This window comes from Gadus chalcogrammus, chromosome 4 (assembly GCF_026213295.1).
Source record: "Gadus chalcogrammus isolate NIFS_2021 chromosome 4, NIFS_Gcha_1.0, whole genome shotgun sequence".
Lineage (NCBI taxonomy): Eukaryota > Metazoa > Chordata > Actinopteri > Gadiformes > Gadidae > Gadus > Gadus chalcogrammus.
Window position 1 is genome coordinate 13,054,327 of NC_079415.1, and position 10,036 is coordinate 13,064,362.

Genomic DNA, 10,036 nt, shown 5'->3' on the forward strand with positions numbered 1-10,036 from the left:
TGGTAGATGTATTGGTAGACCACCCTTTAACCCCAGAGGGTCCCTCAGGGGTTAAATGATATTGCATGCTTTGGAGATGCTCTTCTTCTAACGACCCCCTCCTCCCGTTCTCCGCCACCTTTCCGGACACATTGGAACATTCCTCAACCCTCTATTATGAATGGACTGGACCATTCCTGTGTTGCCCCTTTTCTCGGCGTGAACCTCGTTCACAGAACGTAAACGACAGAAGAGTTTTATCAGTTAATGGTTTCCAATGGGGAAAACACTGACTTTAAGTCAAATGCAAACATTGCGTAGTGCAAAAATAATCACAAACACCATCATTAATAACTGGAAAATATATTTTATTGCTTATTTATTTGAGTTTGATAGTGCAAATGTAAAACATAAGAGTGGTTATTCTTTACGATGCCAGACGACATCAGACGATTATTTAGTAAAATGGCCGCAACTGACATCAGGATCTTTAGCATCAAGTGGTGGAGTGGGCAGATTCTTCCGGAAGAGAGGGTGATCATGAGGGATAGGCAGGGGCGCCGAAAAGGGGGGGTAAAGGAGACGGATTCTAAGGGCCCATGATGGAGGGGGGCCCAGAGAGGCCCCTAATGATGATGAAATTATAATACAGAAAAAATAATGACACTAAGTTTCATTCTTTTCATGGGGCCCAAAATCCCTAGCGGCGCCCCTGGGGATAGGCCATGCACGGAGTGCGTTGGGTCTGGCCTTACGGATGTCCTCTAGGGCCTGGAAGGTCAGGTGCCCTCCTGGTGGGCCCAGTTTGGCTCGCTCTGACCCCATGAGTCTCTCTGCCTCCTCTGGAGAGACAATGCAGGAAGTTATCTCACAACCTGCTGCATTACTTCAGTGGAGTTCCAATAGCGACTCTGCTTTTAAACAGCTCTCCTCGCAAGTGCTCCTTTTACAAGACTGCGTAACATTTGACATTAAAGGTGACATATTATACCACCAGGTGTGAGTGTGATTATCCGTCATTCATCTAGGTGGACACGCCCACTTGTGATGTCAGAAGAGGCAGATTTTCTAAACGGCTTGCAACGGCTAATCACACTCACACCTGCTGTGAGTGTTAGTCACCTTTAAGGTTTCTACCATGATTTGGATTTGGATTATATATAGATTCAAAAACGCTTCCGTTTACAAAAAAGCCACATTGTGCTCACGACCGCCTCAGCCTGGTAGGTATCGGACTCGCACCGGATACATTTTTGTACAGAAAACGTGGGTCGATTTAGCAACCGGGATGTGGCCGTTTACATCTCTTTGGATAATGGTGCAATCATGTTTCATATGAATCGTAGAATCTTGAAGAAAAGTAGCCACAGCACGATGTTTAAGATAATCGTGCATATTGCACCCACCTTGCTGTACACTGGTGGGCGCCCGCGGGAGTATGAGCTCAGCGATGACTTGAAAACGCTTCTGCAAGAGATTCTGTCAGGACGATAAGCTACCGTAAGTGAAAGGATTTGAATAAGACCCAAGGTTAGTCGTTGACATTCTCTATGATTTTGGCCAACCCACCCCATCTCGCGGTGTACGTAAGTTCAGATATTGGGCAGTTGGTGACCCATTGACATCCATTATACTCCCAAAGATTGTTTGGCAGCTCTCATAGCACCGCTAAACACTATCCAAGTGTTTAGCGGTGTTGTGCACCTCGTCCACTCACACCCGTGGTAGGAGGACCGAGGGAGCGGTCTCACCTCTGACCCGACCCCGCAGGGTGCCGTAGACCTGGTCCAGCTGGTAGGTCAGCACGCAACCCAGGGGGACCAGTGGCGCCAGCAGGACCAGCCTCCTCCTCTGAAAGGCACTGCCAAGTCGAAACAACAACACACTCCCTCAGTCCTGAATGGCCGTCTCATACCTTAGTTACTCAGGTGTAAGTGATTGGTCCTTATAAATGGTGAGACAACACGTCTCTGACTGAATACTAGGTTTAGCAGCTAAATCGTCCACCTAAAATATGTTTTTTTGTTTCAAGTTTACTTGTGCATTTGAGGACAATGCTTACAAGTCCATAATGGCTACGGAATGCTTGAATTACAGGCATCTGTAACCTTGCAAAAAAGTAACAAAGAACACTTAATATTTAATAGTGATATTAAGTATCACTATTAAGTATTAGTGGTATTACAGTTTTTCTCAGATGCTTTGGTACATTTCTCAGATCAGAATTGAATTTCTCAACACTACCTGTTCAATCAGATTTTCCTATGTTCACATTTCTAACAATGACATGGTCTGTCAACAAATTACATTACAAACAGTCAAAGAGTAAATGTGTATCTTGTCCAGTCTCTTGCAATCAATCTCCCACATACACTAAGGTGTAACTTACAATTTACAATAATTGTCTTCAAAACTTTAGCCATAGTTTACATCAGAACATCCCTCCAGAGTACACTGTTACCGGTATATTGACAACATGACTAAGCAATTTGACTGTCTTATCCGTACACAATGACACAAGGAGTTTGTCACTTTCGAGAAACAAACTAAGGATTTTGAGCAAGAGACTGGCTTTTACATGAAATCCATGGTGTTTTGCTATTTGTACGAATTGTTTTGAGAAATGCATTTACTATTTTGCAAATTTAAATTCTAATCTGAGAAATGTACCAAAGCGACTGAGAAAAACGTATTAGTGGTATTAAGATATTGCAGGCTTAATATCAACCTGCTGAACAATCCCTCTGATACAAAGTTATACACACACATTTAAAATTAGCCTTATAGTTGTTCAAATGTGCGGGTGGAGGAAAGGAAGTCTCTGGAGCAGATTGCCTCCTGGATTCCAGATGAGTGTGTGTGAGAGAGAGAGAGAGAGAGAGAGAGAGAGAGAGAGAGAGAGAGAGAGAGAGAGAGAGAGAGAGAGAGAGAGAGAGAGAGAGAGAGAGAGAGAGAGAGAGAGAGAGAGAGAGAGAGAGAGAGAGAGAGAGAGAGAGAGAGAGAGAGAGAGAGAGAGATAACCAGCCGCACCCCACACAGAGCCCCACGGTGGAGACTGCGCAGAAGGCTCCGTAGTATCTGACGAACTCCCTGGACCAGGCTATCTCCATGGCATTTGTCCGCTCCAACCACTGGTTCTGCAGCTCCATCATTCGCTCCTGCTGTAAACGCACACACGGATAGACACACACACAATTACACACATACATGGACAAACACACACAACACACACAAACCCACACACGTACATTGCACACACACGAGTATATGTACACGTACTTGAACACATACGGTCCCATAAAAATGCACATACACATACAAATACACACTCATACACAACACACGCATAGGTACGTGGCACACACACGCATACACACATCCACACACAAACACGTACACAAACAAACACACACATGTGAATTTTACTGGCCTAGAAATAAATACAATAAATAACAATAACAATAACAATAAATACATATTTTTTTATGATAACATTTTAAATATCCTAATTATGACGATGCTCTCCATTCATTCAGGTTGAGCCCAGCCGGGTCGGTGAGCCACCATTGTCTACTCTGTTTCCGGTACGACCTCATTAGACACACACGCGCAGGCACGATAACACTCACGCATACACATATCAACTGAAACACAAAATGAGTGACATTCAGGGATGAAGTAAAAAAAGGACAAAACAAACGCGGCTTTGTTCTGGTCAAAAGGCAGCGTGTCAGAGAGGAAACCGTCGGTTCCATTCAAACTGAAAGTGAAACTATACTCAGAGATCAGGCAGGCCAGTGACGCAGGGGCTAGCTACAGAACTGGTTTCAAACCCTCATGGCAACGCCTTCATTCTTTGATAATTCTACCATAAAAACCATACTTAAACTGGATGCTACTAATTAACAACAATATGGTGATTTTACCGATTGCCCCCTGCAGGGAACAAGTGTGTAGCTATAGGTGGCCACTAGCCGACATAAATGCTTAACGAGTCATAAGTGATAAAAACAAGAAAAACAAGACACTTGAAATCAATAGAATCACTCTAAAGATTCCATAATCAGTCGCATACCTGCGCCAACACACACACTGAGACACACACACACACACGCACACGCACACACACACACACACACACACACACACACACACACACACACACACACACACACACACACACACACACACACACACACAAACCTACATAGACACACACATACACTTACACAGACACACACAAACACACATACTGACACAAAGACACACCTGTTCCCCCCACTGTAGCATTAGCGATGCAAACAACCAAGAAAAGAGAATTGGCAGTGGACTGGGATGGTGATGGAGAGAATGTTTTCAGGGGAAATGTATTTGGGAGTATGTGCTAAATACATTTCCCGTCAGGTGTGGTGGTGTTAGGAGCCTCTGCAACAGGTCCAGAGGCTGACGTGAAGCAGGAGGGATATTGTTATGATTACATCATGTGGACCCAAGCCTCCACTAATGCAAAAGGGAGAAGATGAGACAGACCCTGATTCCAGCTCTCGGTGGACACCGAGAGCCGGAGCCGACATACACACACCCAAGCAAACACACACACACGTACAGACACGCACACACTCTGCCAATTTTTTTTTAAGTCAATGAGTCATCTGACCAGAGAGATAGATTTTCTCTGGTCAATAAGAAGTTACAGATGAGGATGAGGAAGCAAAGAAAATAACAAAGAATGAGATGCGTGGACGATGGAAGGTAGAGATCCCCTGTAAAAATGGTTCATGGTCATGAAGCATGATGGCTACCTTCTGAGAAACGATATTAACAGATCAAGTTTAGAGGAGACGTCCAAACCGGTTTAGGTGGGAGAACAGGTCCTGTGGGTGTGCTTCCTCCATTGCTTAGCGATGGTATGCTCCGCCCTTAAAATAGCATAGTTGGTCCTTACTTACTATTGTGTTGTGATTAACTAGCATAGATGTATGTAACAGTGTTTTTCATGAGTCATAAATGTATAGAACTTTGTGTTTCCTGTGTCATGAATGTAACTTTGTGTTGTGTTTGTCATAAATTTTAATTGAATCCTTCCTCAAGATTTCTTTCTTTTGCCAACTTGTTTTATAATTATTTAATTATCCAATTGAATTTGAGTCTGAGAAGCCCGTTTAATTGTAAGAGTTAGAAGAAACTGGGAGAACATCGAGGACCCAGTCAAAAACAGGGTTCTGTGAGGTTGTTGAATATAAACACAGTGCAAAATAGGCGTGTCTTGAACATGAATGTGTAATTCCATTTCTTTAACATCTTCTCATACAAATGACGAGTTAAGGAGGTTAGACAGGCCAGGGTCCCCAGATACTTACACAACAATATTATCCCCGGTATAAAAAAACCTTACAACACCAGTTTATCGTTGAGTTTAATGTCATGTGATACAAAAGCAAAACGACCTGAATAAATGCTCAGGTAAAGAGCATTGAAAGCAAGGTCCTCCGCAGGCTCCTGATGCAGCAGTTTGACACGCTGGTGACCCGTGGGTCGCCATACAGTCTCAGTAAATAAAGCTTTTAAACGCATCGCTGCGGAGCTCAGGGCAGAACCACAAACCACCACATCGCTTGGGGAAAGTAACCAGTGAAAAACGGCCTTAATCAAAGATCTTACGCCTACCACCTTTTATAGCCCCCCCCGCCCCTTGTGAGATCAGAGATCATAGAAGACAGAACACACCCTGTTATTAGGCTGCGATAGCTCTTCGACATCAAGACGTCTTTCACTTTCAATTATAATGACGTGCTTCTCACACACCGAGCGATGGCTACATAAAGGATCATGCTGGAGGCCTACAATATAGGTTCAGGCTGTCTAACCACAGAGTGGGGCTGGTTGGCTCTGTGACACAGAATCATTTGAAAGGACGTGCATGAAGGAATGGTGAAGGAATGATGGTTTCCTGACATCTTAATGCATTACAGTGGTCAACTGTATACTTAACACACGTCATAGATTGTAAAAGACTGCTGTTTTACCCGTTAATGTCTCCCAATTACAGCATCACTCAAGATACAATGAGGGTTTTCATTAAAGGTCACATGGTTGAAACTGAGATGTGGTCGATAGTATAGTCTGGTGTGCATTAATATGAATTCATCAGATATTCATTGTTGTTGTTATTTACAGAAAATAGAAGTACCATGTTCAGTAGGTACAGAGTCAACAACACAGACTCATCTGGTCATCCATTAAAGCATAGTTTCCTGAGTAAGCAAACAAACATTTAAAACCGTTTTGGTTATTAATAAAATCCAACAATAATACAACAAAACTCCAACGGATGACGCAAAGAACAAACCCAAGGCGCAATTCTCCAACTCATTGATTGGCCGTTGATGGCCATTATTACTCACACTACAACACGGTGCGAAGGGCCAAGACGGGGAGACCACCAACATAAACGCGTTAGAGGGCCCAATAACGACACGGTCATAATGACACCCAGGAACACCTGCTTCTAAAGCTCCCAGGTAGACATATATCAGAAATGCGTTTTGCTGTGAAAGAAGAATCTCGTTTGTGAATAGGGAATGATAACTGCAATAAAAGTGAAGCTCTCTGGCCTCAGGGTGTAAGACTTTAAACAACAGCCGCTGAATCTCTGCTGCGTTGACTTTGCGGAGGGGGGGGGGGGGGGGGGGGGGGGGCAGTTGGAGCGTCGCTCACCTGCAGTTGCTCCTTGTACAGGAGGAAGGGCTCGTCCTCGTCTATTTCAGAGGGGGTAGAGTTCCACTGCCCCATGATGGTGTGTCTAAGGGTTTTAAAGACAGGGTGGTAAATAAACATCGATTCTGAAGAAGGCACTGCCTTTTTCGGGATGTATTCTAAAATTGTTTTTACTAATAAATAGTGACATACAGAAATAGTAATGCACAAACATACATTACAACTTCTTTACAAAAGAAAAAGTTGGGTACACTACAGGTAATTACTACTACTAATAATAATAATAATAAATGAAATGTATTATTATTAGGTAGGATATATTCCAAGTCGTGTCATTCTCATAAGGCATATTAGCCGACTTATAGCCTTTTACTAGACCCAGTGGTAAGGAACGACAAGTAGCCTAGTTGAATATATTATGGTCAAACTTTGGTTTGATAGCTTTCGGTCCAAACCGAAGGCTGTATAAATATCTATAATAGGCTAATCTTTATAATGTCCGAGTGATCTACAAATGCATTGTTAGCTGCTTTAGTAACCTACGAAGTGGCTATGCAAGAAACTTTGTAATCTAAAGAATAGGAAGGTGTGACCTACCTGTCGAATGTGTGTGAGAGAGTATCAGAGTATAAGCAAGTATGATTCGAAAGTAACTCTTCGGCAGTGCGTTCTCGCTACGGAACGCCTGGAACGGGATCCCTCAAATGAGCGTTACTGACAAGGGACGCCGATACTTCCGGTAGGGAGATATCCGTTCCCGTTACATCCTATGAATATTGCTTTGGCAACATTTTCGCAAAAACTCATTTTCATTGTGGTTGTGGTTGTTGCTGCTGTGGTTATTCTTGTTTTGTTCTTATTCTTCTCGTTCCGGGAAGTTGACTGTTCACAGCTCATAGGAAGTCAAATACCAGAAATTGCGTGGCGGCGACAATAACGCTACAATTCAGGATCTTCTGCCAGCCTAGACTCGTTTCAGGTATCATCACGCCTATTAATATCATCGCCCAAAACAAACCAAAGGTGCGCTTTGAATGGTTGGATAGCCCAGCACAGTTTTACATAAACATAACGTCTTCGTTTTATTTATCAGAATATACCACTAAAATGTATCCCGTGGGCAAATGTGGGCAAATTCTTCATTAATAATATCAAAACTCAAACATTCAAACGGGCCCCCCTGCTGGATATACCCATGGACATAACATTTATTTCAAGACCCACTAGTGGGAGAACTGATGGATGTATAAGGTGGGAGATGGGCATATCACAGTCCTGACAAGGTCGTTGCTTACTTTGAGGCCCATGTGCAGCATATCAGAAATGTCAGAAATCCCGTCCTACACGTTTCCTTGCTGATTAAGGACGTTTTTTCTTGCCTCAGGCTCTGGTCAGGGGGGTGTAGCCTAATCAAAATTTGACCTGTAAAGCCCTTTGAGACTGTAATGGTGACTACGGGCTAAATAAATAGCATTTCACTGAATTGAATTAGATTCTGATTAAGTACCGGCTTACATGAATATTGAATTAAAAATATAAATAAATACATGTTTTTTTCTTTGTGTAGGTATAAAGACAATATTTAAAGACTACTAGGTTTCCTTGTGTGATCGTTTTGTAGTGTTTAAGGTTTGTGTCTTTTGAGTAATATAACTCCCGACCAATCTTTTCTGTCTAACGTTTGTGGGACGGAGCAGCATCTGAACGGAAACGCATAGCATAGCGCCATCTTCTGGTGAAGCTCCGCTTGCGTGCGTGCGTGCGTGCGTGGGTGGTGCTCAGTCCCGGCGGTGGTTGATTTTGATCTCTGGGTCCGAGAGAGGGTTTGCTCCTCAGACATTAGTCTACGTATGATCTTACGTTAAATTCGATACATTTGAGGCTAATGTACATAAGATCAAGGGGCCTAGTGATGAGGTCAGAAGGGCCTATAAAATATTGCCACCATCATGGTGTTATAATTTTTTTAACACTAACGGGCGATATATCATACGCCGTATAGTATAGTGGCCCTTTACGACAAGGTTCTTCTGATACAATCGCATTTAGCAAGCAACAGACGCGCCACCATTATGTCAAAGGTCCCTACAGTACCGTACTAGTCCACTAGATGGCGCCGTCTCCCTTTTTAAATCGAACACCTGTGAGGGTTAGCTCATTTTGATACGTAAACTTTAATTCAGGAATGTTTAGCAAAAAAGCTTCGCTATTTTGGTGTCAGCGAGTAAATTGTTTGATATAATGAAGAAGACACACACACACGCGCACACGAACGCGCACACACACACACACACACACACACACACACACACACACACACACACACACACACACACACACACACACACACACACACACACACACACACACACACACACACACACTTCCTTTTTAAGGACTAGGCATTCTTTGGTCGAGGATTATGCCCTAAAGGGAAACTTTCCTAAAGGGAAAGTTATACCTTGATAATGTGCGGGGGGAATCCGTGACTCTAGCAGCTGCGGGTCCAGCTGTCTGAAAGCTTCTCGTCTGCATGTTCGCTCCAAAAGGAGCACTTCCTGGTGGACGGCCCACTCACCAGCCTGCAGACGCATCCCACCACTGCCCACTGCCCACTGCCCACGGCCCTAAGCCCACCTCACACCCTCAAAGACATCAAACACACACACACACACACACACACACACACACACACACACACACACACACACACACACACACACACACACACACACACACACACACACACACACACACACACACACACACACACACACTCACACACAGACCAGGGGGGACCCCTACTTCCTCCCTTGACCTCAGCAGGAGGAGAGGCTTAGAGGAGGAGGAGGAGGAGGAGGGAAGATGAAGAGGAGCAGGAAGGAGGATGAAGAGGAGGCGGGCGGGGGGGGGGGGGTCATAATTTGGTAATTAATATTCAAAGTAAGCTGAGACCATCAGGAAACAATTATTCAATAATGTTTTGAAATAAATGTACACACACAACTATGCTGACTAGAAGTATGCATGCATGTACACACACACACACTCTCTAATGACTCAGGCACACACACACACACTGCGATGGATAGCACCGATGAAACATGCACACACACACACACACACACACACACACACACACACACACACACACACACACACACACACACACACACACACACACACACACACACACACACACACACACACACACACACACACACACTTCACATACATCACCATCAGCCACTCTCCCTGTGTTCCCGGGTCACATTACTGTTCCTCCAGCGGGACTGGGGTGAAAGTAGCAGGGAGGCCCTGGAGATGGGTGCAGGTCATC

General features: G+C 43.9%; 1 protein-coding gene across 3 annotated transcripts; it reads right to left on the reverse strand.

Moving 5' to 3' along the window:
• Positions 1–339: 339 nt before the first annotated feature.
• plgrkt (plasminogen receptor, C-terminal lysine transmembrane protein) lies at positions 340–7,393 on the reverse strand. Of its 3 annotated transcripts, none has more exons than XM_056587416.1 (6): positions 7,294–7,393; positions 6,697–6,781; positions 3,010–3,140; positions 1,731–1,840; positions 702–821; positions 340–530 (listed from the first exon to the last, which is right to left on the reverse strand). In XM_056587416.1, exons 2-6 carry the CDS (start codon positions 6,769–6,771, stop codon positions 433–435), a joined length of 534 nt encoding a protein of 177 aa, XP_056443391.1. In that variant the 5' UTR covers positions 6,772–6,781; positions 7,294–7,393; the 3' UTR covers positions 340–432. The 3 variants fall into 3 exon arrangements, with proteins under 3 accessions (XP_056443391.1, XP_056443392.1, XP_056443393.1); XM_056587418.1 differs by lacking the exon at positions 340–530 and adding an exon at positions 1,386–1,458 and having other exon boundaries at positions 732–821; XM_056587417.1 differs by having other exon boundaries at positions 437–821.
• Positions 7,394–10,036: the final 2,643 nt, after the last annotated feature.

Coding starts and splice junctions, on each gene's coding strand:
- plgrkt (XM_056587416.1), bottom strand. CDS start 6,771: ATGGGGCAGTGGAACTCTACCCCCTCTGAAATAGACGAGGACGAGCCC. Junction 3,141..6,696: donor TGTACAAGGAGCAACTGCAG/GTGAGCGACGCT, acceptor GTGCGTTTACAG/CAGGAGCGAATGATGGAGCT. Junction 1,841..3,009: donor ACCGTGGGGCTCTGTGTGGG/GTGCGGCTGGTT, acceptor TCGACTTGGCAG/TGCCTTTCAGAGGAGGAGGC.